General features: G+C 40.4%; 3 protein-coding genes across 4 annotated transcripts; 2 read left to right on the top strand and 1 right to left on the bottom strand.

Moving 5' to 3' along the window:
• Window positions 1-411: 411 nt before the first annotated feature.
• Window positions 412-16,469, bottom strand: TRAPPC3L (trafficking protein particle complex subunit 3L). The gene is made up of 5 exons (XM_019290033.3): window positions 16,259-16,469; window positions 14,315-14,412; window positions 12,771-12,870; window positions 2,421-2,606; window positions 412-1,365 (listed from the first exon to the last, which is right to left on the bottom strand). The coding sequence occupies exons 1-5, from the start codon at window positions 16,298-16,300 to the stop codon at window positions 1,246-1,248; spliced, it is 546 nt and encodes a 181-aa protein (XP_019145578.2). The 5' UTR covers window positions 16,301-16,469; the 3' UTR covers window positions 412-1,245.
• On the top strand, window positions 3,139-12,419 carry CALHM5 (calcium homeostasis modulator family member 5). 2 transcript variants are annotated; one of them, XM_019290026.3, is made up of 4 exons: window positions 3,139-3,337; window positions 3,470-3,496; window positions 3,772-3,890; window positions 6,246-12,419. In XM_019290026.3, the coding sequence occupies exons 1-4, from the start codon at window positions 3,154-3,156 to the stop codon at window positions 6,633-6,635; spliced, it is 720 nt and encodes a 239-aa protein (XP_019145571.1). In that variant the 5' UTR covers window positions 3,139-3,153; the 3' UTR covers window positions 6,636-12,419. The 2 variants fall into 2 exon arrangements, with proteins under 2 accessions (XP_019145571.1, XP_010400910.1); XM_010402608.4 differs by having other exon boundaries at window positions 3,248-3,890.
• Window positions 16,470-18,868: 2,399 nt separating the features above from the next.
• On the top strand, window positions 18,869-27,218 carry CALHM4 (calcium homeostasis modulator family member 4). The gene is made up of 2 exons (XM_010402597.4): window positions 18,869-23,117; window positions 23,903-27,218. The coding sequence occupies exons 1-2, from the start codon at window positions 22,560-22,562 to the stop codon at window positions 24,305-24,307; spliced, it is 963 nt and encodes a 320-aa protein (XP_010400899.1). The 5' UTR covers window positions 18,869-22,559; the 3' UTR covers window positions 24,308-27,218.
• The last annotated feature ends 664 nt before the right edge of the window (window positions 27,219-27,882 follow it).

Here is a 27,882-nt window from a genome sequence, read left to right as displayed (position 1 = left end):
CACCAAGGTAAGAGATGCCCCCACTTGGCATGATTAAGATGTAAACAGACTGAGGGAAAAATAGGAGAAGAAGGTACAAATCACAGTGATATAATCAGAGTTAACTCGGAGCTACACTGAACTTAGCTGTTGGTATTTCAGTTTAAAACAAGCATTTTGGTGAGAAGAGGGTAAGCTGGCTTTGTGGGTAGGTTGCTGTGCTATTACCTGGGGTTTTGTCCAACAGACAAAATATCCAGACATCTTGCATTACACCTAAGAACTTTAAACCTATCTTATAACTTGGGTCTCTGTGAGGCTGCTCCTCCTCTACTTCCCAGTCATGTTGTGGTAACAAGTCCACTGCCAAGAGGAAGATGTTCAACAGCTGGTGGTGAAGTCCAGGTAAGAGCAGACAACACAACCACCAAATCAATTGTGTGGCAATCTCAGAATTTTTATTCAAGTTTCCTTGGGTAGGTACAGATCCACAGTGGCTACACATTACATACATCATGCTTTGTTCAGTTTGGTCACAAGATGAGTGCTCTTGGAGAGAAGACCGATATGGCTCCATAGCTTGGAGTGACACAAGCGTTGCTGCGGTTGTCGGAGTGCTGCAGCCTGGTGCGTGCACAGGACTGAGCAGGAGTGCCAGCAAAACTGCATGTGGCACCTGAAGAGCTGGAAGGAACACAACCAGCTCCTGCCACCAGTGAAGACCCATCCCTCTCTGGTTTCAAAGACAGGAGGAGGTCTGGTGTGGAGGACAACGAATGGCAAAGCATTACACATCAAAACATGCACCTGTCAGCAAGACACTGCATACAGCAACCACAGCAGATGAATTTTTCATAGCTAACCACACACAGCCAGGGAAATAAAGTGCCTCTAGCAGCCATGCTTTGAAACATTACTGACAAACAAAATGGGGAAAAGTCGTCGTCTTTATCTGAAAACAGTTGATATACAAATGAATATTTAGCACACACTAAATACTGAGATAAAACTGCCATTAAGCTCAAGAGCATGGGTATGTGAGAAGGAAGGGCAGATCATTTAGATCTTTTTTACTGGTATCTGTGTCATGACAATTAACATTGCTCTCCCCTGCCTTGCCCCTCCTCTTTGATGCCCAGCTCTCTTCACCTTTCAACCAGGTGACTGGTGCAGCTGGCTCAGCAAAGCCATTTTTACCCTGCATGTCTTCTTCTGAAACAAAAGGCACAAAGTACTCCTCAGCAAGGCTTTCTCCCAATACTTCTTTCATTTGTTCCTTCTGTGCTTTCTGTCTTCAGGCTTCCTTAAAAATGTAATTCCTATTTCTGTCACAGCATCTCCCTTCAGCCTGTCCTGGAGGAAGGTAACTTCTGCTGCTAAGTGAACCTAGAAAGAATCAGGACTGATCAGTTAAGCAAAGAAATGCCCAGTTTTCCACCCTCCTCCGGTTAAATGAGCTTTTTCTCTCTCACTTACCACAAGAGGACCCCCTTTCTCAGGTTTCATAGGAAACAGATAGCTTTTCCAACTAAGCTAAAACAAAGGAAGTTTATAGACACTGGAATTTGTATAATACATTACCCTTCATCCCAGTGCTTTGCTTTCTTCTGAGACCTTAAATTGCATACTTGATAATTTAGTGATCACAGAATTTCCTAGTCATGTACTAAGACTTATGACAAAATACTTTTTAAAATTAGTCTTGTATCAGATACTATAATTCTGAGACTGATGTATATACATAACACTGGTTGAGTTTTTTTAATTTGAAATATAAGATATATGTCAAATTGGATATTGACAGAAACATAAAGCAGGCCAAAAGTAATCTCCCCAAAGAAGCTCTACAGGTCAGAAATTTTCAAATGATGCCCTTTATTTATTTGTTTGTAAAAACCTTAAATTTAAGAACAAAATTTGGATTGCCATCTGATACACTTCTGATGCTTTGGTTTTAACATTATACTCATTTGGTTTTAACATTATACTTATCCACACTTTGTTCTCTCTTTCAGCAGGTACCACAGTAACTTGAGAATATTATTTATCTTGATGGATGTGGAAAGAATCAGGGATGACTATGACTGGCTACAGCTGTGCAGGGAAGTGTGATAGGCTCCAGGAGCAGTGGAGGAACCCAACATGTCCCTCTGTCCTTCCACTTTAAGTGTTACCTGGCTTCCAGATCCCATCTGGCTTTTGCACCCAAATCAGCCACTGAACAGACTGAATAGCCAGGCAGCGACAGTGTGGAAGTGTCTATGTGCTTCTCTACCTCAGGATCCGGGATCAGCCTTGTCCTCTTTTGTCTAGATACAGACATTTAACCTGAGAGGTTAAACAATACTGTATTTCCTACATTTATCTCAACAAGTGATTTTGTTTTCATGTGCTTCTGGGAATTAACAAAGAATGGAGAAAAGAGATGTGCACTTCCTCACCATTTCCAAGGCACCTCGAATCACCCCACAGAGGAGGTTACAATAGCAAAGTGATGCTCGTTCTGCTGGCAGCTCCTCCACAAAGTCCACTAGTGGGTTTTTGTCCAGAATTAAGGAGAATTCATTCCCTGTGGCACTACTGCAGCTCACACTAGGGGTGACCCCAAGGTACATCTTGAAAGCAACCTGCAAAAGAACGAAACTCTGCTGCTTGAATGTGTTGTGCGCAAACCAGAGGTGAAACTTTAGGAAGCAGCATCCCTTAGACCAATTTTGGCAAAAAAGGGGGGAGAGCCAGACAGGTTAGAAATCAAGGTACATTTGTCTCTTCTGTGATCAGCTTGAGCCAGCGATGCAAATCTAAAACTATGTGATGCCCCAGGAAAACACAGCAGAGAGCTGTTCTTCTTTGATGTTCCTACATTTACAACCCCACACAAAGTGGTTTTACTGCTATCACTCGTCTGCTTGCAGACTGCTTTCAGTCATGTCATACTCCCTTGGGATCATTAGCATCTGTATCAGGTCATCCACTACCTTGCCAGCAACTTCTATAATCACAGCTCAAGATCTCCTGCAACTGGCCAAGTGCGTGGTTTTTTTTCCTCTGATCTCCACATCTGCAGTCACTAAAAAAACAAACAGCCCACCAAGAACAACAACGCCAGGACTGCAAACTGGTTTCAGAGAGCACTGCTTGCTCTCTTTCCACTGCCGGTGAATGCCACCGTAAATGTGCAGCGTGTGCGCTGCCAGCGGCGCGGTCCCTGCGAGCGCCCTTCCCGGCGGTGACATCACGGCGTTATCTCGGCAGGGCGTGGGCAGCGGGGAGCTGCGGGCTGCGCTCCTCGGCAGAGCTCTGCCCTGCTGCGCGCCGCTGCGAACGAACGGAAACTGTCTTGATTTTCACCTCTTCAGTGAGTATCAGACATGGATGCTTTCCAAACAATCCTGAAGTTCTTTATGAACAGGAAAACCGCTATAGGGTACAGTTTTATGGCGCTGCTGACAATGGGAGGTGAACGTGTGTTTTCTCTTGTTGCTTTCAGATGCCCTTGCAGCAATGAAAACTTCAGGTACGGTTTGGTATTTCTCTTCTCGCCAGCTCTTGTTTTGCTAGTTATTGGATACTTCTTGAACACCAAGACCTGGAAGCTCTTTACAGGCTGCTGGGTGAATCCCAGGAAAATATTCCCCAGAGGAAATGTCTGCCATTTCTTTTACGTCTTTGGACAAATCACTTTAAATGCTCTGGTAGCTCCAGTGATGTGGCTTTCTGTGGCTTTGCTTAACGGGACTTTTTACGAATGTGCCATGAGTGGCTTGAAAAACCCTGCCTATTTACACGCAGTCTGCCAGAGCAAATCGGAAAAGTGCTTTGAAGAGCTACACAAGGTAGCCTGTGACAAAAGCTCCATGCCCTTTTCAGAGAGTGACGAACTGAAACGAACACTTCAAGCACAGTCCCAGGTAAGAAATCTTATAAACAAAGAGCACTATCCAGATTGTACTGCTGCTGTGATTTATCTGTGGAAGATCCTGGTGACAGATGTTATGTTAAAACTGTTGGCTTCATGTAAACAATGTTTTGGCAGCCTTGCAAAATACAATCAATCCATCTTTTGGTTCAGTTTGAGCTGTTCCATATTTCCAGGGCAGGGTCAATAAGACCAGAAAACCCAAAGCTTTCATCCTGAATGGAGATTGCTGAAGAGGAACAAAAAGCCCAACTGGATTGTTTAGGAGGCTGAATTAACAGATGTCACCCCATTAAAGGGGTCTGTCCTATTAAAAAATTCATGCTACACTCTCCTATTTTAAACCACTGTGATAACTGTACAGAAATCTTAGGTCACTAACAGCAGAAAAATACTGGAAAATAAGATTCGTGAAATATTTTTGACTGCTTACATAATGTGTTTCTGTTTGTGTTCCTCATTTTCATGATGCCAAATGTGAGCATGTTTTTGTCCTGCTTGGAGGAAGTGAGAAACAATAAAGCAAGCAGATCATGCAAAGCTGAGATCTTATTACATTTTACAACATTTGTGCAATACAGTTTTGCTCTCTGCATTGTAATGCAAATATATTCAGGGACAAAAAATCAAAACGGTGGAGAGAATAAAATTTAAAAAGGCTACAGAAAAGGGAAAACACTCTGTGGAGCCAGCAAGTTTTTTTCAGGAATTGTTTCCATCTGGAACAATTTCCTCTCCAAGAGCTGGTTTTATTTTCAAGTCCTCATGCAAATAGGACAAAGCCTGCACTGCAGACAAAGCAATTTATTTGTTAGTTTCAGAAGGAAACAACAAACAGTGCTTCAGACTTTGAGTTGTATGTATAAGAAATAGTAAAAAACTAGTGATTTAGTTTCAACATGAGAACATATGAGTTCATTTTCCAAACTTCAAGAAAGTGAAAAATTGCTAAAAAGAGCAATTTCTCAAATACCCATATAAATCATCAGTCAGTACAAAGTGATTGGGAAAAATAGAAGAAAGCTCTAACTATTCTTCCAAGAGAAAAATAGTTCCTAAGAATAGTTGTTCGTCAAGCTTCTCTCTTTCACAGACTTTCCTGAGGAAAGTTTCTATATTCCATCAGCTAAATACAGATTTTTACTGGTGGTTATTTTTTTTAACATCAGTGCAAGAGTTCACACAAGAAAGGCTGGAGCTCTCCATATCATCTCCATTACAGCATGGGAAATCAGTTCCAGTTCATACAAGCCTCTGAACCCTAGAATTTGTCCCACACTGGAACTTTTCCCACTGTTTGAAAATAAATATTACCTTTTTTTTTTTTTTTTTTTTTTATGCATTGCAATGAAGTAGAGGAGTAAAACTATTGGCTAGGCCAGTGGCACAGGCAGGAAAAAAATATGTTCACACTTCTGCTCTCCTTAGGGGAGAACATCCTACAATAACAATTTCAAGCACATTTTTCCACCCTTTCCCCTTGCTGAGGAAGATATTCTGGAAGCAGGTCTTTATTTTAAAATGTTCTTGACAGAATTTTGTCAAAATCTGAAGCTGCTACAGAAAGCAGTTGAGTGATGCTGGAAAAGTGTATTTCAGCAAAACCAAAATTCTCTGAAGATACAGCAACTATTTGTAATCAGTGTGTAGATGAATCAGGTTCTATTCCAGTGCTACCAAGACCTACTAATGCACAAGCTATTTCTTCCTTGTCATGCCCTCCCTTCCTAGCACTCTAACAAGATTGGACAAAAAAGCAAATTTTAAGCCAGTTTTGACATAAAGATTGCTTTTCACAGCAAAGGATTGATTCATCAAAGTAAACAAAGGTTCAGAAGAATAGCACAGATTTTGGTGAATCATCGGGCAAAAGAATTGGGGAACACTTTAAATTTAAGACCATCTTCTATATTCCTCTTAGTTAATTAATGTAGTTGTTGTGCTGGAGGTTTTTTTAGATTAAAAAGAAGTCAGAAAACAACACATCTAATAGTGGTCACAGTTTAAAAAATTGGTTGATCTAGGACAAAAGTTACTTGCCCTTTTTGGTTTTATAGTTCCTCATGATTCAAAATAAGTAATTCTTGTTGGGTAGTTTCATGTAATGCTTTCAGGCGATATATAACATTTTACCCTTTACCAAAGAGACACCAAAAGGAGCACTACCGGGAAGCCTCCATGCTGATGGACTTTTTCTTCCCTTCAGTCCCCATATGGATGTCCCATTAAGGTCAATGCCAGCACCGAATGCAAACAAAGTGTGGTCACTCTGTCAGACATTTGTGATTTAAGTAGCATTTTCACTTGGGTCTTTTTAACCTGAAACTGATTTCTTTTGCCTTCCCAGATTTTAGGCTGGTGTGTGATAGTTACCACAGCTCTCCTCTCCCTGCTAACTACTTGTTGTGCCAGCTGCCAGTCAAAAGTCAGCCACCTTCAGCTGATGTTCTGGAGAGTGTATGAGGGGACGGAGAAGGAGCAACTGGAGCAGATTTTCCAGCTGTATGCCACAAAGCTGAGTGAGAGAAACCTGAAGTGCTTTTTTGAAAACAAGGAACCAGAACCCATTTCCCTGCCAGCTTTCCAGGCATGGGAAGATGCTTCCCAGCTCTACTCTTTCAGCAGCAGCAAACAGCATTACAGCATGATTCACAGGCTAGTTGAAGAAGGCCAGAAAGAAATCAATGAGGAAAGAGAGACAATGCTGGACCTTGCTGACAGAAGGGAAATACCATAGATCAAGTATATTTTCAGCTTTTTTACATCTTGTTAATATGGCATACTTCTAGATGGTCCCATCTCTGTATTTTTTCACAGTGGCCTCTTTCTTCTTCATCATGTTCCCTCCCAGTTAGATACTTGCTCCAAAAGGATGGAATGAAATTATTTCCCTACATGAGTGAAAAGGCTCAGTACTTCATGGCACCCAGGGTTCAGGTCACTGGCTCTGCATCAAGAGCTGACAGCACAAAGAAATGGTTAATGACTTCTACAAGAGGATTTTAACAATATGCTATGTAAAATGTGCTATAGTGTGCTCGTCATATGTAAATCAAGAGACTATCAATACGTGAAGTCATTTAAAGTTTGTGAATATAATAACAGAAGATGTGTGTGGCTTTCTGACAGCCCACAAAAAGTAAAGGTTTTCTGTCCAGGTCATTTCCAGGGCAATTGCAGGTACAGCCTTGTATTGAGGCACCAGTGATCCCTCAAGGCTTCTCTGTCTTTGGATGTTTTGCCTCTGTAGAACATCTCCCTATTATCTTCTCCCACTCTAGATGCTCTCTTTCTATGGCTATAAAGTTCTAGTTTTGAGCGGCTTTCAGGCTCTGGGTGCAGCCTGTAGTGCTATGTAATATGTTTGTACTGGGCCTGCAGCCAGAATACAACAGAGGGCCTGGAAGGAAATTCCACTTTTTAAGACAAGAAAATATTTTTGCAGAAGACTGACTTTCGTTTTTTTGAATATCCTAGGAAAACTTAGTGTCTAGAGCTAGAAGAACCAGCAGGTGAGGCAACTGCACAGTCAGTGCCTCTGACAAATGCATTTCACCCCAGAGCCGTATGCTTTATCTCACGCACTTGGAATTCATCACATGGCTCTCAGGGTGTTCAGAGTATTTGAAAACACTGTATTAAAGGAGAACAAAGTTACTTTCCCTGGGGTGGCTGGGCAGGCTTTTGTGCAGCATTTTACTGCCAGTCTCACCAAGTCTGCAAAGAATCATACTTCTGCTGTGCTTGAATCCTGCTCTTCTCAACAAACCAGGGTATTCTACCTAGGTCTTCTCATACTCATTGTGCTTCTTCTGCAGGTTAAAGCATCTATATGCATATACAGGCCATTACTCTTGATGAAATAAAATCCAAGCGCTAATTCAACTCTCTGCTTAGAACTCTCTACGTTTTCAAGACCTTTGAGACAATGTTTCAAAGTTCTTTCATCCCAGATGACCCACTTAGCAGCGCGCTTACAACGTTATATGCCTAAATGCACCTGCTGCAGCTGAAAGCACAGATGCAACACTGCCAAAATGAAAGTCACAACAGCAGATGTGTCTGACACTGTGCCTGGCACATACACCAACCATTTTCTCCCCAGGATCCTCTCCTGCTATAGCATCTACCTACTTCCAGGCTATATGACCCTTCCCATTTGTCTGGTTTTATCTTTCCTTATGAGAGCTGCCCCAACATTTTCTGTCCAGCCCCATTTCACCTCCTCCCTGGGCCAAACTTCCCTTTCCAAAACTGTGTTTCCACCTTCTTGCTCGGAAAATCAAAGCAAGTAGGGATGCATTGGGGACGACAGCAAGTAGGTTAATGAGTTGATCAAAGAAATACGGAAAACAAGCAGGTAGATGTAAAGATAAGGCCTCCAGTGCAATATAATAGCTGGGACATAGAGGCAAAAGCATAGCTAGTAGAGGAAAGGGTGGGAGGACAGAGTGATCCCACTTAGAGCTTCTGGCATCCTCTTTTCCCTCAGAAGAAAGCTTAGGGCTCTGCACCTGAGTAGCCCAGGCCATCTGAAATGGCAGCACTTCCCAGCCCTATCTTCTGCTTTATTGTGGAGGGGCAAATCCAAGGTGAATTCCCCTCTCCTCCTCCTTCCCTGCTTCATGTTTGCAGGTAACTCATGTTGAGAGTGTCTCCACACCCAAGAGCAGCTGCTGAACGCTTTGTGCTGCAATGTGTGCCTGGTAGGAGCCCATCTTTCACTGATCCTCATTCCCAGGGCTGTGTGACTCATTTATCTCACCAAAACACCTGTGACTTAATGGAATTTCCATGTGTATCCTAGAATATTTCTATAAAAACAGACTGCAGTAACAGCCAGTTTGACCCTATGTTTTCAAGTGGAATGTGGGTTTGGCAAATTTAACTTTGTCCTTCAAGGGGCTATTGAAAAAGCTGCTCTCTATCAACATTGTCCCCAAATTCAGCAGCTACCGTGGCAGCTCAGAAAGAGACAGACTGTTGTCAACACTGTCCAAAACAAACTGGAGAGAGAGAGGAAAAAAAAACAACAAATAAAACCAAACAGCAAGATCAACACTTTCTACTGGAAAATTACATTTTGCATTAATTCTGATACCCATCAAAATATGAGAACACAGGAAAACAGGAAATGTCTGTTCAATGTTCTGTGCTCTGCCCCTCAGTTTACTCATTAAAATTCTCTTAACTCTTCTTCCACTACACATCTGCTGCTCCATCAAACTCAAAGTCTTTGTTATAACAATAAAGGCTTTTTAACCATGCTAAGCCCTCATATGCTTTAAATTTAGTTTCAGCTGTATTTTGCATTATGGTATGATGAATCTGTCCAAATTCTATTGTTAAAATTTCCTATGTAAAAGAGAACTTGCACGGAAACTATGCAAAAGAAGTAGCTGGTTTACAATGCAGCACCAAATTAAGGCCAAATTGCAAAGCTGTAAAGTGAAAATTGTGAAAATGTCTTGGCAGGAACAATAATTTAAGTGCATAGATAAGCAATTCAATGAATATAAAAACATAATTTTTTTTAAACCAGGCTATAACTGGACAGCAACTACTTTAAAACTACCAATTACAGCTTCTCAGAGGATAAAACAAAGGTCTTTTCAGTCTTTGTGACTCCAAAAGACTGGAAAGTAAAATGAATGAGGTGGTTTAGAAGCTGCATCCCATAAATCTGTCTCATATTTCTATGAAGCTATGGAAGAAAAAAGAATATCTGTTTAGACACTTACAGAGGCTTGCCACCAAAATGATGCCCATATAAAGCAAAATCTCACTTTTGAAAATGTTACTTGCAGCTCTATGACATTCTGTATTGCTTAATGAGAAAATGAGATCTATGCAGTCAGAATTAAAAATGTATCACGGCCCTTTTTCAAAGTCTCAACCAGCATTCAATCTCTCTCAAGCAGCAAGAATAAAAATCATTAACATTTTGATGGTGTTTAAACACAGTCTAGAATTACTGAAATATTTGGGAAGCCACTCACTTATCAGTCCCTCTCCATACTACTTGGGACTTTTCACTACCAAACATTTTATTGCATAAGTCAAGATGCCAAGAAAGTAAATACAAACTGTTAAAAAAATTAAAACCATGATTTCAGATGGCATAATAGCAAGATTAATGAAGGACCAGGATTAATCTCCTTAAAAGGAGAAAAGCAGCCAAAATAATATTTCTGCTAGCATACTTTTCATTCTTAGTATTTTTCCAGTCAGTGTTTGCAAAGAGGAAGATGCATTAAAGGTCTTGCCATCTGTTGCCAATTCCAAACTTCTCTTCTGAACTTTTCTTTACTCTTCACAGTGCAGCACTTCAATGTTCTGTTAACTCTCTACCACTGTAGACTATATTACTCAGCACAGCCACCTGCTTATGCGTTTCCCTCTCCCTGCTGAGATCTGAAAACCAGCATTTACCAGCTTCATGAATTCTGCCAGCTTCTGCCAGACCTTCAAACTGGCCATATGTCAATATACAGGGACCTTGTGTGGCAGCACCTTCCATGACAAGGGGCATCACTTCTCTTGTCCCACAGCTCTGGACTAGGGGGTGACATGGTTGGATTACCCCATCCCTTGTTATCCTCAGGGAGGTCTTTTCAAAAAGCTCCAGAGATGTTTATTTCCTGCATTCACAGGGTACCGAGGGTCTAAAAGAAAGCCCATCTCTGCAGCCATTGCTTTTCAGGAACAGATCTACCCTTAGGCACAGCACTGTTTAATCCAGCAGTGGAGCCTGCCAGCCAGCACCAGCTCGCTGTGGACCAGAGGGTGTGCTCTGGCTGCTTCCAGCTCTGGCACACACAGACATCTCCTGGTGCTAGAGAAGGTAGTGTACAGATTAGATCTAAAACCAGAAGCTGTTTTTTGCAACTCATTTGATCAGATCAATTATATCAAGGTCCTATGAGGAGGAATTGAATTAAACTTTTGTTTTTACAGTATTATAGAGAAAAATTATCACCCTCATTTCCAAAGTAATTCTCAGTTATACTCAGATCTAAATTCCGAATCCCATCTTGGACATTACTTCTTCAGCTGGGCTTTGTTCTTAGTATCATTCCTTGATTTGCCAGAAAGCCTACTTTTACATGTCCTGTTTAATCTCTTTTTTAATTCAGTCCCAACTATAACCATGCCAAGTCACAGGACCAACACGAGAAGTCAGTGAACACCATGGGAACTCAGTGTAGAAGGGCTCTCTTTGGCTCCTCATCAAAACTTGTTGGCCCTTCTCCAATCCTGTATAAGGTAGCAGTAAGCCCAGGCTTTGCAGTCTGAACCAGTGGTGGAAGTTTTAAGCTCCCAGTCACTGCCTTAGGTGCACCTTTTCTCCAGTATTTATTTCTTGATCTGGGAAGCTGGCTTTGTAGTCCTCATATTATGTTTTTTTTCTTTTGCTTCATCTCTTTCCATTTCCACAGGGAACACCCACAGCCTTACACACTTTGTTTTCCAAAGGACTGCAGGATAACAGCTATGTTAACAGCAGGTTTGGCTCTAACTACATGAATTGCTTAACTGTCTTAATTACTTTAACTTTGAACTGGTTTTACTCATCCTCAAACAGATTTATACCTGTGAAGACTTAGTGCAGTTAAGTATTTAAGCACTTTCTCCTGGCTGGGAGCAATCATGCTGAAGTGTTAAGGAGATGATGTAAACAGCTTCATGATTCTGAACTAAAAACTTTAGTAGAGTATTTGCAGTTACTTACTGGGTCACTTTCCATGTTTTGTTGGTATGTGTCTCAGACAAATGTGCTCAAAGATTAATTTATAATTGTTTTGCCAAAGAAAAGTGAAAATGCTGTCCATATCGCGTTTTGCCTCAGAAATGTTATACTCCTACTACAGAACTCCTCTTTCAGTTTGCTAAAAATAGTCTTTCAAAGGGACACTGTGTGCTTTCAAGTTTGTTCCAATCTTTCCAAGCAATTTTTTACTTCTCTTAATAAGTGTCTTTTGAAGTACAACCTGCAGAGAAATAGTGTCTTTTTCCATTGTTAATTTCTCACTGTACTTTGCTGTTGAATACCCTGTACTTGAGAATGATGGTTCAACTCTAATAATGCACTTGTAAAGAAGGGAACTATGAGGAATAAGACCCAGAAAACCACATATCTGACATATATGTGAAAATAAGGTACCAATACCACCTGAAGAAGAATGTAAAAGTGAACAAAAATGTGATTTTTCAGCCTGTTTTAATTTTTTAATGAGGCAGTGTATTTTAAAACAGTGATTGAAATGCTGCTTGTCTCACCAGTTTCATTCAGTTGTCCTCACTGTCTCCAATGGATCCTCTACCCCAGCTCAGCTGCTTACCAGGATGAACTTTATTATATATCATTCTTATTTAAATTTCTCTTTGAAATTCCCTGGAATTCTAACTTGCCAATGGGGGCAAAAGTACATCTTTAGAAACCTGTGTCTTTCTTGTCTGACAGAAGTGTGAACAGCTACTGAATTAAAGGGAAATTTCCATTAAAGCAGATGAAAGTATATGCTCTGATTTTATCTTTTTGATTTTATTATTAGGTTTGTGGGTAGTTGGGAAAATGTTCCTCTCAATTTCTTTTCTTACAGTTCTTCTTTGCTATCACTGAGGTTTTTCTTTTTGCAGAAAATCCTGCAGCTTATTCTTAATATTATGATTTTAAAGTTAAAAGATCTCTAAGATAATTATGGAGATGATGAGAGGAGACAAATGACAGAAGTAAAAATATCAAATTTTAAGATCTGTATGAGATGGTCAAGACTTATGCTCCTAGGAAGAGAAAAAGGAAGGGAATATATGATTCTAAGCTAAAACCACTGAATCTGATGACACTTTAGAAAATGCAAACCTCATTTACCTGTGCAATCATGTCTGCGGTTTCAGAGTAACTGCGGCACTTTTTCACAGCTGAACGAGCCAAAAAGTCATCAATCAGCCTTATGCCAATGCTGTATCCCCTAAGGAGGAAACAAGGAAAGGCAACATTAGATCTGATGTCTAATGTGATGACAAAACCAAAAAGTGGGTTTGGCAGCGTGAAGACTAAAACTGCAGTATGTCACGTGCCTAGAAACAATTAGGTATTTATCTATTGCCTAAGTATCAATAGCAATAACATTGGCAAAGGTGTAACCAGCATTGAGCAAGGTACACACTAGTGACATACAAAACTACTTAAGATACTTTTCAACTTTTATGCCTTAGATTTGCAAAGTCAAATTAATAACAGATGGGTAAGCAGCTACTTGGCAAGTGTACAGTGAAGAACACCCTTCTCACTACAGACTATACATGTACACAGAGAGAGAGAAGTACACTGTCCCCAGCTGTCACACAGCTGCTGAGCTGTGAGGTTTTTTTCTGAAGCTGGGCTGTTTTCTTAATCACAGAAGTAAAGAACATATTGTTTTAATGAAACCTGTCATTATAGTATCAAGTCTTCCTCAAAAAAGAAGATTTTATAGAAACAACTGCAATAATGAAAACATAAGGAGCAAAATCTGCCTCCACATATTCCAAAACTGCTCTCTAGTAATTTCTACCATGGCATCATTAAAAAACTTTGTGCATTTTTTAAATATATGATTTTCACCAGGGCTGAATGAGAGATGAATATAAAAAAAAATCTGAGGGATGTTATCCCTTATAAGTTTGCGAATAAATTACTTTTCTTTTTTCCAACAATGATTTTTTTTTTTCATTTACTCTGACAGATAGTTATTGGACTACAGCCAGTTTGCAAACTTTCAGGTTACTAGTAAAGTGGTCAGGTATTCTGTCCACTGTGGTTGTTGTAAATCCATTTTATATGTCCACTTTGCCCACAGGCATAAGCCTTACTGTTCTGCCAAAGACCTTACTATATCTTCTTGTTAACCAGCTCAAAAGCTGTTTCTTGCTGATTTTCCATGATGTAATTATTTTTATGGTAGCGAATATCAGGATGACAGGGTTTTAAACATAGGATCTTCATTTTCCAAAGACATTATCCACGTGAAAATCCATCCTTATTGACCTTTTGTGCTATCTCACCCCCTGCTGTATGATCTTTTAAATGTGAGAGGCCCATTTGCCCCTACCCCACTGAGGGATACAGGATATGAATTTCAGAAGATTATATTAATAATTAGCATAACTAAAGAATCAGCAAGGAACAAATGTAAGCCATAGAAACAATCCTGACACTTTTCCTCAGAGAATTAAAAAGCTAATTGTTGATCTTAATTCACAAATCAGTGCTATTTCTGTTGACCGAACATTGAAACTTTCCCCTGTCTTCTCTGTAACCATAGACAAAATGCTGGAACTTGTAAGATAACGAAAAAAAAAAGCTGAAAGGTAATATATATATGTAAACAAATAGCACTATGGATAAAACCAAACATTTGAAGCAATACTTACATTCTATCTAAACAGGCATTGACATCTTCATCTTTTTCATAGTCCTTGCACAGCTGGGCTACCAAAGCCCCATATGTGAGTACAAAAAGTTCTCTGCTCTGTCAGAAAATACGAAAATTGAAAACGAAACAAACTAGAATCCAACTTTTCCATGGTTTTGAGCTGCTGCTGTATTAAAAGCAAGCAAAATAACATTTACACTAATAAAGAAACTTTTGTCCATGGATGCATAATCACTGAAATCGAGATTTCTAGTGGGACAGACTCTATATTGATCCTCACTTGAGTATGTAAGGGATTTGCTTACCAAAAATACCATTTCTTGGTATACTCAGAGTTACCATCATCAGGTGCATTCTTGCATCTTATGAGTGTATGTTGGCTGGATTGACAAATGCTGTCTAGTGCCATCCAAGAATAATGACACACAGCGGCAGGAAGAGTAATAGAGGCAATGAGCTTTTAATCCTTTTGCAGTAGGAACAACAGTTCACAAAGGTAGGGTTGATCTGATTCAAATCATTAGCTGCTTCCTCCAAAAAAGTAAAAAGTAGACAAAAATTCAGCTCAGAATAATGAAAAAATACTATAATTCAGCACAAGTCTAAAGAAGAACAACAAGATGAAGGGGATGGGTGAGGATTACAGCCCCTTGCCCAAGGAACATGGAGAGCAACTGAAGATGCCAAAGGTATATCTCTGCACTGATCCCGTCACAGGCACTAGTGTGAGGTCTTCAGCTGTGCAACAGTCTGGAGGGAAGTTTCCTTCTCTCTCTGCCCTGCCAGATCACGTCCATGCACTGCAGAACTGTCTGTATTTAGCAGGAGTAGCAGCTGGCTTTTAGGCAAGAGATTAGGCTGACTCTTACTAAACTTCTTGGACACGAATTAATTAAAGGAAGTGCTACAGCCCTGTGGCATGTGGTCAGATCAGAGCTGCTTTTTGTCTCTAGCCTGTAGAAAAATAATAGTGAATACTAATGAAAACAATAGAACTAATCACACTAGCAAAGTAAGAACAGCTTGGTGGAAAGATTTCTTCCTGTTCCTTTGCATCAGAAGTTTGATCAGTGTTGCTGTTTTAACAAGTCACTGTTCAAAATCTTAAGCAGAACCATTTTACAAACTCATTTTGGTGGTAACTCGTGCTTAAAGTAACATGGTACTCTTGGCCAAATTCTCATTAACAAGTTTTCAATGGAGTAAATTGATGTCATACAGGTCCTGTATTACTATTATTGTTCAGCAAAAAGTCTCTGTTGTAGTAAGAAAATTTCCTTAGAAAAACTTAAGCATAATATCAATATAATCATATTTATCAGCCACACTTGCAATCCACTGGAACACTTTTCGACCATAAACTTAGGTACATTAACTGTAATTATATTACACTCTTCCATTTCTTTTTCAGTGGAGACTTCTCTCCTCTTTTCAGAAATTGATACAACATTGTCTTAAAGCCTTCTGGAATTTTTCCACTGCCCAGTTCCTGTCAAAAATCACCATTCACCATACAGAAAGACCTAGGGGTCTAAATTCCTGAAGAAAAGTTTGTGTGGAATTGAACCATTCAAGCATAGAACAGAGATCTCCTTCTTCCTGTGTTTCATTGAATGACTATCTAACCACAGAGGTCCATAAACTTACCATGCATTTATATCTTAGACCATAAACACTTGAAGCACTTAGACCTCTGCTTCTGAACAGATTTCAGCCTCAGAAACTTTGTGCCCCTCTTTCCCAAGCCTGTAGAGAATCCCAGCATTAGGAATAGTAGCTATAAATGCTGCCAGCAGCTCTGCTCTTGTACCACCAATCTTATCCCATCTTTTCAATACTTTCAGATTGTTCAGAAATAGGAGTGTATAAAATGCATCAATTAAATAATAGGTTATTCTTACTCCATGCACAATTTTAATAACACATTACAAAAATATCTTACTATTTTGTGGTTCTCCTGCTTTCTTCCTGGTGACCGAGACATGTTGCTTGTGTAACTCCTGACGTATTTTGATTGTCAGTTTATATCTTTTCTTCCTCAAGCAGCACAGTTTTCTCTCAATCACTGTATTTCCTCTTTCTCTTAAGTTTTCTCCTCTCTGCTCTTCTGTCTTTTGCATGAGATGTGTTTGCTGCAGTCTGTAATGCTGCTGATGCTCCTCCTATTCTCTGCGTGCACCAAACCCTTTGGGAGGAATTTGACTGGCAACAGATCTGCCACTGTCCACAACATAAATAACCACTCTGTCCATAGGAATGTTTTGTAATCAAATACACAGCTAACAGACATGGGAAGCCAAATAGAACAGCCCCAAGAGATTCACAGGTATTAAGTTTTTAGGGACAGCAAAATTATTCTGTTGTTTGTATCAGACTTTGGTGTTTGGAGAGCTAACAAAAAACATCCTCTCTGAAGAATAACAACATAATTGCAAGATACTGCTGCACAAGGTAATTAAAAATTGATTGTTTTCAATCTAAAAAAGCTGTAGTCTTCTGCCAGTCCGACTGCTGTAGTCTGGTGAGTTAACATCTGTCCGAGCAGGGTAAGTGTGGCTTTTAAGGCACTGCTACCACCACGTTTGTGTAAAGCTGCCAGGACAGATCGAGAGAACTCAGCCTTCCAGAGGAATAAACTCTGTACCTGCTACAGCTGCCAGCTTGTGCAAATGGCACTTTCATTAACAATGTTCCTGGGGGTATTCTATCATTCTTAACCTGTTATAGCCCCTATTTCTTAATATCCTCCTATGAACATCCAGGCTTAGTTCGTCTGTTTTCCCCTGTGGTAAATTTGGCCTATGTGGTAGCTTAGATTTGCAATGAGTTTTGACTATGGTCACTGATGAATTTAGAAATTAATTAGGTAGTTATCAGTCCTTATAGGACTTACCTTCATATACATTTCCACTGAGTCCTCTCAGGAAAGCAAGTAAAAATATATGGCCTCCTCTGAACAACATGCTGTTATTAAATTTCCTTTAACTAATAGATCCAGTGCTAGAGTAAAATTACAGATATTTACTACTGCAGATACCCAGAAAGCATTCAGATGTGATTAACTTAGGATTAGGAAGATTAATTTACTTTAAAAAATGGTAAAGTTATGACACAATTCAACAAGGAAAAATGGGACAGATAAAAGGATTTTCAGCTTTTTCTGTGCAAAGCTTAGTCATCCTAACAGCTTTTATTTTACACAGAATGAACTGGTATTGACAATTTTACAATGCAATACCTCTTCCTTTTTTTTTTTTTTTTTTTTTGCAGGTGCTCTTCTGGCCCTGTAAAGTCTTGTTCCATTTTGTAAGTTAAACTCTTGTAGGTACTTTCCATATCTAAATTTAAACAAATTTTAAAAGCCAGGCATGACAATTCTCTAGATAGTTAATTGCATTTCTAAATTGAGTCTGAGATAGGTTTGTTTCTCTGATTGTCTCCAACTGGAGACAAGCACCAAACATGCCTCACATTGCAAGAGTAATCCCATATTCCACAAGAAAGTGTACTGCATTACATTTTAAAAAAAACCAAACTGTAAAAGAGTATCATTAGTGTAATTTAACTCCAGTGAACCCATCGCAAAGCACTTAAGGCTACCCATAAATGAGCACAATTTTATTTATCCGGTTCAGAATACGTGGATGAATTACTTCAGCCTGCATTATTAATACCATAATCATGAAGGAACCCTGCACACCAGACAGAGCAATGCATGGTAAGGACACATCAACATCCTTTGAAAAATACATATGTGCCCACGTGTACACGAGTAAATTCATACATATATTGCTATGCATTGAGTAGAATGGACTACATTTTGAAAGGTTTGCACATGATTGAGAAAATGAAGCTGACGTGGTGTGTCCAAATAAACTGGGAGTTCAATGGCTCCAGTGAAGGAAACAAGTCCTTGGTGGGCTGTCTTGAAGTCCTGCGAAAAGAATAGAGGTGGGCACATATCTGGCACCTGTTTTAATCCTGAACATATACTTCTTAGAAGTAATCCAAGGCAATTGGAATAGTGAGAAAGTTAGCATCACCCCACACCTCCCTTTCTGTCATGTTTTTCAGGAGAGAAATTTAGTCTTTAGCCCCAAGAAGGTCAGTCTGACACACTGCTTGAGCATTAGACTACACCAGTTCTCTTCATTCCCATAACACCAATAAAAACTCCACAAAATATATCCCAAAGCTCAAAAGCACAAACAAAAGTGTGCACCAACACCCTGTCTCTTGCAGTGGACTGGCTATTATGGGAAAACTGATACCTGTAGAGGTAAGTACATGATTTCTTTGGTAGCCTAACGATTCTCACAAACATGAATATCCCAGAGCAGAGTGCAATATAGAAGTAAATAATAAATTAGATATTGACTAATTAGAAAGCCTAAAAAAAAAGTGAAAAAGTTCTTTGAGCCAAAACAAGAATGCATTAACCACAAAAGGTGGGTGTCCAAATTAGTAAAATACAGGGTCAAGCTTTTGTTTGCTCTCCTTTTTCCAGATGGATAGGCCTTGTATTAAATTATTATTATATAACAGAAAATTGAATTCTTTCAAATCACAAGAAGGTAGGTGTTGAGGGCTTCAAGCTCAAAAGAGAACTTGAACACAGCTTTCTCATAGGGTGGCTGCTCTTTGACCATGCTTCCAAATAAAGCAATGCAATTGCTGTCACTTTGCTGTAGTGCCCTGCCTGGGAAGCACTCTCAGTTTGACCTGCTGAAACTTCCTTGGTTAGGTTATGTTTCTCAAGAGGGTTTTTTGAGATTTGAGTGCCTCCTTTCTGCTCTCTGCAGGGACCTGAAATCTCATAAATTTGCCTATAAAGCACAGCTGAATTCTGAAGTGAAATATGTAAGTTTTAAAAAAAATCATTTACAGGTTTCTGTTCATCCATTAACACAAAGCTTATTATGTTTTTCATCAGTGCTTGTTCTGATTACAGGGAGAGGAACTTCTCCCCTAACCAGGCCAAAGTGACCATGAAAATGACTTTGCAACCTGAATGCAACTGGTGATCTGGCAGATCACAGGACACAGGCAGTGCTCCCCTCTGCTCCCACAGGAAATCTGGCATGAAGGTCCTTTCATAGCATGCTTTCTAACATGCACAGGTAGGCTTGACATCCATGCAAACTAGAACTCAAAATGCAGTTAGAAGAGCCACAGAATATTGGCCTTTTGACTGTTGAGTGATGAAAACACGTGTGCAGGACCAGAGAGACCGGGATTCAGTCTCATCCTCCAAACTTCAGATGGAAAACAGAAGATCACTTCCCTCTTTGTCCTTACCTTTCCCTGGGCATTAAATAACAAAATCCTGGTATTTTTCTGATCCAAAAAAATATCAAAATCCTGTCAGTGGGGAAACTAAGCACAACTGGTAGAACTATGGCAGGAAAGCTGGAGAACACAGATTCTTTGCAGCATAGTCACATCACATCACATCACTAATAATAACTGAGCTTTTGGAAGAAAGAGATGAGTGAGTGAGTTTTTACTAGATCAGGTGGAGAAGAGAGCTGAAACCAATCTCTCCATTCTGCCATGGTTGCTTTATTTCAATAAAAAGCAAACCGGAGAATAAAACTGTTTGCTGTGTATGGGAAGGTGAAATATGTCTTCCAATAACCATGTTTTAAAAGAAATGACAAATGATTTGCATTCCTTAAAAAAAAATAAAATCTCTTTTTCTCATAAGTGAGGTTACTGGCAGTGAGTTCAAGCTTACAGAGCTCTGCAATATGAAAAGCAAAACCATGACTAAGGTTTGTTCATGCATCCTATTTGCCCCAGATGTCAGCTATAAGCATCTTTTTGCCTCACAGGCCAGCCGGCTGCCACCTCAGGTAGTGGTATTTTGGATTGCATCCAGTCCTCACTCTTCCTGGGAATTCAATAAAGAGCCTAAATGTCTATCTCAGGACCTGGGTTCCTCTGCAAAGACAAGTACTTAAAGGTTTGATGTGCCACCCAAGCTCTTAATTGGATCCAACCCTGTAATTTGTCCCATAATAGGATGACCCAGCAGGATCATTTACGGCAGAGCATGAAAGCAAATGCCAAAGACGTGAAAATGCATAAGTACAAAGTTGTATTGATTGTAAAAATTGCCTCATTCAACAGCCTCAGGCTGACTATTAATATTTCAGTGTTGGACACCAGTTTCACATCTAATGTGTTTCTTGAGTAAACAAGTGATGCTTGGGAAAGCCTTCCTCCCTTATAAACAAAATAAGACACAGGTTCCCAAAGAAATCTCAGAAGGAATCAATCACAGATTTTAAAATGAACTGAGGCATAATGGAAGACTCTTATAAAATAATTTTGTAATAGCCTGATAGGTTTATTTCACTTTTTTTTTTTCAAAATATAATGTCACTAGTACTGAAAAAAATTATTGAAAATCCTGTGATACTGAAATAAAATGAAGGTATGAAATGGCAATATTCAGACAGATCTGGGATTTCATTGTGCTATTACTCTGTCCAAACAACTAAGAACTTAACAACAAGTTCCAGAAAAGCTGCGACAAAGTGCTGCTGGATGTTTCATGTTTCTCTACTGCTTTTAATTTTGTGGAACAGTGTCACATTGTTTGAGAGCCAGTTACCAGCAAAGACCTCTTTCTCAGATGGTGGCTGGGGAAGAGACATGCAGATGTCCACCCTAAAAGTGCACTGGAGAAACAGGGTCCTGCCTAGTGAACAGCGAGACATGCATAACATGCTTCCCCTGTGTACAACAGCTGAGCAAGTGTCTCTGCCATCCAAGCAGACACCATGGGTGCTAAAACCACTGTTTGAGATGAAACTTATTATTAGCAACCCTCTCAGCAAGGGGAGAGAAGAGGCTACGCAGACGGACACTATTATATCACACAACCAAATTCACGCATGCTGGAGATAGACATCTGTAATGGGAAGACAATTTTCCCCAAAAACTTTCTGGCTAACTTTTTTTTTCTGTTCTTGGTAAGAATGTTTATATGACAGACAGTCAGACTTTTCAGTACTTAAAGACAAGTATTTGCATATTCAGATCAGCCTAGGTTATGCAATGCACAGAACTACTGGATAGTGTGGCCATAGAAAAAGTGTGGTCCAGAGAAATTCATCAGGAGTGAAATGTTTTCAGCTTTTCAGGCCCCTGCTTAAAGCTTGATTTGTGAGAGATGCTCAGAGTCCAGGTCACATATCCCAATAACCAGAAGCTAGCTTTGGAAACGCTTAATTGAAAATTTTCTGTCTATCTCTGTCCATGGAATGGGACTGGCTATACTTGCAGAAAATCTTAAAACTTGTAATCACAAGCACGCTATATAAATAAATACCATCTGGCTTGACATTTTGTGAAGTGATTAGCAGATTATATATATATGTATATTATCAAAAAAAAACAAACAAAAACCAAACCAAAAAAAACCCAAACAAAAAACCTCAAACAAAAGACCCCACCCAACTTTCCAAAGGAAACGTTCAGCACCGTCAGGATAAGAGACATGCCAGCTTCTTGCCACCTAGAGGTGAAGCGCTAAAATCCTCATGGTCCAGCAGCTAACTACATCTCAGGCTCCAGTGTTTGGAGAATGAATTGCCCCAGAACTGACATCAAATGCAAACAGCACTGGGATTCCAAACATTGTGCAACTTACGGAATATTTTCTAAGTTTATTTTAGAGCACAAGCATTTAAAATACTTCATTTTTTAAAAAAATCAGTCAATTTGCCAAGGATTTGTTTGGATGATCTTTTATGAAGAATAGCTGGAAGGCTCTTTTTTTTTTCCTAGTCTCATGCCATGTTTCTGCTAATTACTGTTGATTAGCAAACAGCAGCTTGGCAATTAACCTTGGCAGGTTAGCCATCAGTTTGATAGCACTGCATGTCATCCAAAAGGTAGGGGGAATTTATTGTTTATTTCAGACAATTAGCAAGGAGCTGGCAGAGCTCACAACAGCCTAAAAGCTCGATTTTCCAGGACAGCTGAGATAAATTACTGAATCAATTAAAACACATCAGTGGATGTCTGCAAGCATACTTAAAGCTAGCATAGAAGCCACTGAAAAGTAGTGGGAGGAGAAAGACTAGCAAGGGGGGGTTTTTGGGGGTTGTGTCTGGTGGTATGCTTTTCAAGCTGTTGGTGCTTATTCTGCTCTGCCATTAACACTAGTTAGATATAACTAAAAGCTAGTGTCGACTTAAAGCAAAAGAATCTGGTAAAGTATAGGGTCTAAAATGACTTTCCTTCCAAAGTGGTTAACTTTTCTAAAGGGCAAGGAGGTTGTTATTGCCAATGCAATAATTGCAATCTTGACAATTGGTGGGCAGCAACTCTTCTCTTTCTTCACGTTCAGCTGTCCCTGTCATGTTGGACAGAACCTTATCTATGGGCTAGCTTTCCTAGGAGTGCCTGCACTGATCCTTCTGATTGTTGGCTATGCCCTGAACAACCAGACTTGGAGGCTGGTTATGGGCAAAAGGTCTCATTTTGAGAAGGTGACTTCATCAAACCGGTTCCTGAAATGCAAACTGGTGTGCTTTGTCTTGTGCAGCATCACTGGGAGGGCACTGGTTGCTCCAGTCACATGGCTTGCTGTCACCCTGATAAATGGCTCATATTATATCTGTGCTGTGAGTGAGTATGTCCCTGTGTATTACTATGGAGCTGCTCCCAATGTTACTGCTAGTGAACGCAGAAGGATACTGGCTATGTTTCCCTGCAGTCAGCTGGTTCCTCCAGAGCTGACCCGGGTGAGAGATGAAGTGATTCTCCTCCTCCGATACCAGTCACAAGTGAGTAACTCGTGTTGCTTCTGTTGCCTGTGAACCTGATGATGAGAGAGGGAGCTAATTCAACAGGCAAAGCCTTAGGATAAAACAAGATCAGTATCCTCTGTCTTGAGTGCTAAATCTCTCTGTGTTTTGAAGCCCACTTTTTATTTCAAGTGGAACTGAACTTTAGGTGTATATAAACCACTACTTCTGCTTGTCCCATTTGTTACCTGCTACCAGAAGATGTACTCTTCCTTGTGTAGTATCCTAAAAAGTATTATTAAGTAAGGTAAATGGAAGCTCTAGAGCCAGGGAGGGTATAAAGTTTCTTCATTAAAGCAGAAGAAACATGTGACTAAGAGGCCAGGCTGTGAGAGTTTTATGTGAACCCATGTAAAATCTTGGGTTTTAGATCAGACTCAATTCTAAAGTTTTGCATACTGGATAAATAATAGGGGGAGCATTAAGTTGTTACTTAGAGAAAATTGGTTTTAAACAGGCTATAAGCTTATACAGTCTAGGAATTAGATGGCTTATCTTCTTACAATAATAGCTGGGAAAGCAATATACCCAAAACCCAGAACTTCCTTAAACTTGGCAGGAACAGGTGATTTTATACCATACAGCTGCCTCCACTATGGACTGGGTTTGGTGATGACAGATACTTTCCAGGCTTATACCTTGTTAATGCTATTATTTAGGAAAAGCAAGTAAAGATCATATTACAGATTTTTTGGTGCTCAGAAGTTACCACTCTGAGTATTTTCAGCTCTAACAGTTATGTTCCTTTTTTTTCTTTCTGTAAGGTGGCTGGCTGGCTTTTGATTGCTGTGGTAGTCATCACTGTGTTCCTTTCCTACTGCCTGGCAAGCTGTTTCTCCCCACTCAGCTTTCTACATTTCAGATACTGGAGCAGCTATGTCCACAATGAGCAGGAGCTCTTTGATGAGGCGACAGAGCAGCACTCCAGGCTCTATGCCATGCAGCATGTGAAGAAGTTCTTTGGCTTTGTCCCAGGAAGTGAGAATGTAAAGGAAATTCGTATCCCATCTCTCAGGGAGTGGCAAGCCATTTCTGGACTGGCCTTTCTAAAACGAGTGGATGAGGAGCACTATGATTACAGCCTCCTCCATGACTGGGCACTCAAGGAGCGTGCAAATGGAAAATATCTAAGGATTGATGAAGGTGCTGGGATCATAACACAGCTCTGAAGATCCAAGCCCCCACAATACTTTGCAGGAAAGCAGGAACCTGTCTAGCTCTGTATCAGACCTGAGCTGCTCTGGAACTTTCCAATACAGTATTACATTGATATAGAAAGTATGTGAGCAAGTGCATCTTGTCAATGTAGCCCTTTAGCACATGCTTAGAGATGCCTTTACTGGTGGCATTTTGACTCCTGTGGGATATTGTGATCTATGCCTAGATTAGGGTGGGCTATTTCAAGCTTCAGCTCTCTGCTTTCTAATAGTTGTGCTAAAGGATAAGTATGTACTGAGAAAGTTACTTGCAGATGCTTTTTTATGGTTTTTTTTCTTTCTGTTAAAAGGATCTTTAATAGGTAGACCTTGATTGGATTCTATGAATTGGTCCATTCTGTATAGAGCAAGGGCAGCTATCCAGCTTTTCCTTAGTGACAGCTAGCAAAAATGACTTATTTCTCCTCTTCCACTTTTTTTTGTATCATATAAGTAAACTACACTGAGCTAACTACTGGTTAAGTCTGGGGCTACAGTAGCACATAGGAAACACGTGGGGAATTTTTATCTTCAAAGGCTGAATTTAGATACAATGATGAGAGAACTTTCAATTCTGATAAAGAGATTAAAATCCCCACTGAGGCACATGGTGGAGGTGTATAACATATAGCAGCTGCATGAACAAACACTTGACATATGGCAAGCTGAGTTGAATTGTATTCTGGCTGAAAGCAATAGCAAGGTCCGTTTCCTTTCTGGAAATATTTCAAAATCTCTAAGGTGTTTGTGTGTTTGCCTTCTGTACAAATAGCAAATGAGGGTGGGAAAAATCTCAGTCTGTGCAGAAGAGTTTGCTTTGCCTCTGTAAACTTGTAATTTATACATATACTGGGTCCATGAATATTACTGTGACTAAAAACTACTGAATTTTGTGAAAGAAGGCTTAATGATGTTTTTCTGTTAAATCAGTTTGGTATGATGGGATATACTCACCTCCTAACACACAGATGTTTCTAACTCTAAGGTGGAGGGAAACGCATACCATAATTTTTTTAATCTTTCCTGTGTTGCCTTGCTATGTACATGTATACATGTGGGCTCCAGAGCCATATGCTACATGATAGGATGCTATCTGCTACTAATAAATTACCCCAGGTGCTTGAAATGGAAAAATATAATTATTTAGTACATTTCACTAGAAAATGCAGGAGCCAGAGCTGCTCTGTCATTCCTCTCTTCATCTGGATAGGGGAGAGAGAATAGAAGGAGAGGGAGAGATCACTCAGCAATTACTGTCAAGGGCAAAACAGACGGCACTTGGAGAAATTACTTTATTACCAATGAAATCAGAGTGGGATATAATGAGAACCAAACCCAAATCTTAAAGTACCTTTCCCCACCACCTTTCTCCTTCCTGGGCTTAGTTCTACTCACAAATTTTCTCTCGTCTCCTCCAGTGACACAAGGGGCTGTGTGAGTGAATGGGGGTTGCAGTCAGTTCATCACACATTGTCTTTACTGCTCCTTCCTCCTTGGAGGGAGGGCTCCTCACACTCTCCCCCTGTTCCAGCATGGGGTACCTCCTTCCAGGAGACAGCCCTCCACCGACTTCTCCAGTGTGGGTCCTTTCCAGAAGCTGTAGTTCTTTATGAACTGCTCCAGTGTGGGCCCCTTCCATGGGGTGCAGCCCTTCAGGACCCACCTGTTCAAGGGTAGGTCCCCTGCAGGGCCACAAGTCCTGCCAGCAAACCTGTTTCTGTGTGGGCTCCTCTGCCCACAGGTCTTGCCAAGAGTCTGCTCCAGCACAGGCCCCCAGTGGGGTCACAGTCTCCTACAGCCATCCATCTGCTTCAGCATGGGCTCCAGGTGGATCTGTTCCACCAGGTACCTCCATGGCTCGCACCATGGGGTGCAGGGGAATCTCTGCTCCAGAGCCTGCAGCACCTCCTTCACCAAACTTGGTGTCTGCAGAGCTGTTGCTCTCACACATTCTCACTCTGACTGCAGTTTCTATTGCTCAGGCTCTTTTCCTCTCTTCTTAAATCTATTATCCCAGATGTGCTGCCACCATTGCTGATGGTGCTCAGTCTTGGCCACTGGTGGGTCTGTCTTGGAGCTGGCTGGCATTGGCTCTGCAGGACACAGGGGAAGCTTCTGGCAGCTTCTTACAGAAGGCACCCTTGTAGTGCCCCTGCTACCAAAATCTGGCCATGCAAACCTAACAAACGGTAATGGAACTGCACTGTTTATGTGAAGTCCTTAGGAAAAAAAGTACCTCTAGTAGTAACACAACTTCTGATTTAATTTTAAAAAATATTTGTGTTTTTTTATTTAAGAGGGAACACTGTAATCTGGAACACATGCAACTGATTTGTGTACCTGAATGCTTTGATAAAAAACCCCTATGCTGATTTCTGGATCCAAATGACAAAAAACTGCTGTCTTTAGTCTATGTGAATTCTTTCAATTTCTTCTATTGTTTTACAGTACTATTATAAAATGATGCAATATTTGTAGTTAAGAGTGAGCCGTAAAATTATTTTAATTTCTTGTACACCTAATTTTTAAATTAAGCTTCATGGTTTCTGATTTTGTCCTGGTTATTATTTGCCCTGTATTTTTCTTAATAGTATATAATTCAAAATACTGAGTGGAAATACTAACTGTATCTGTCACTGTGAAGTCAGCCTGCCAATAGACTAAGAGACTATCACGCTGTTAGCATAAATTAATCCATAGTACTACAGCTGTAGTATTTTAAGTGATTTGGTGTATTTCCCTTTACTCCTCTGCTCTTTGAAGCATGTAATGTATTGGTAGTGAAGGCACAGCTTTCAAATGAATTCGTGATTACAGACAAATCTATGAGTCGGTACAGTTGAAGAGTCAAACCGTGCTTGCTAAAATGAGTCATCTTACCTAAGAATCAACTTAGAATTCCAGTTTGCTCACTTGAAAATTATTCTTTTTATGTCCATGGTAAAAGTTTTCTGGAAACCCTGGGCTTATAATACGTATCTGTGGGAAAAATGCCAGCCATGGGGCCAGGAACCTGATGCACCTTAAAACTACTCTGTGTACCAAGTACCCATCAGGGTCTGCTGTTGTTTAACCCTCGACAGTCTTAAATTCACCCTTGCAGGTAACCCCCAAAGCAAGGTAGCTCCCAATATCGTCAGCCTTGACGACTCCTGTTCTGCACATCCATCATGGTGATGCCGCCGATGTGACGGGACTTCTGGAATCACGGTGAAGGCTTCCGGGCGAGTTTGCAGGTGCTGTTTAACCTCAAGCTGCAAATCACCAGCTGCATCAAATAAATCTACAATTTCTGGCAGAAATGGCATTCAGCTGCCTTCACGGCACCCGTACGCAATACCTATAGCACCGGGTTTGAATCCTCTTCCGTTTGCTGATGCCTGTAAATTTACAGGGGAAGAACGTCCAAGGGTGAACCATACCATCACTAGTCTGTGTAACACAGGGACTGCCAACCTCAGCTCTGCCAAGGCCGCCGCTCCCGGGAGGAGCACGGAAGCAGCGTAGGGGATGGCAGCAGGATCGCTACGGTCCGTCCTGCCCGGACC

The sequence above is a fragment of the Corvus cornix genome, chromosome 3, assembly GCF_000738735.6.
Source record: "Corvus cornix cornix isolate S_Up_H32 chromosome 3, ASM73873v5, whole genome shotgun sequence".
Lineage (NCBI taxonomy): Eukaryota > Metazoa > Chordata > Aves > Passeriformes > Corvidae > Corvus > Corvus cornix.
Note: the sequence above shows the minus strand (reverse complement) of the source record. Positions and strands in the feature narration are given on the sequence as shown.

Coding starts and splice junctions, on each gene's coding strand:
- TRAPPC3L (XM_019290033.3), bottom strand. CDS start 16,300: ATGTCTCGGTCACCAGGAAGAAAGCAGGAGAACCACAAAATA. Junction 14,413..16,258: donor AGCAGGAGAACCACAAAATA/GTAAGATATTTT, acceptor ATTTTCTGACAG/AGCAGAGAACTTTTTGTACT. Junction 1,366..2,420: donor TTCGAGGTGCCTTGGAAATG/GTGAGGAAGTGC, acceptor GATTCTTTCTAG/GTTCACTTAGCAGCAGAAGT.
- CALHM5 (XM_010402608.4), top strand. CDS start 3,351: ATGGATGCTTTCCAAACAATCCTGAAGTTCTTTATGAACAGGAAAACC. Junction 3,891..6,245: donor CACTTCAAGCACAGTCCCAG/GTAAGAAATCTT, acceptor TTGCCTTCCCAG/ATTTTAGGCTGGTGTGTGAT.
- CALHM4 (XM_010402597.4), top strand. CDS start 22,560: ATGACTTTCCTTCCAAAGTGGTTAACTTTTCTAAAGGGCAAGGAGGTT. Junction 23,118..23,902: donor TCCTCCGATACCAGTCACAA/GTGAGTAACTCG, acceptor TCTTTCTGTAAG/GTGGCTGGCTGGCTTTTGAT.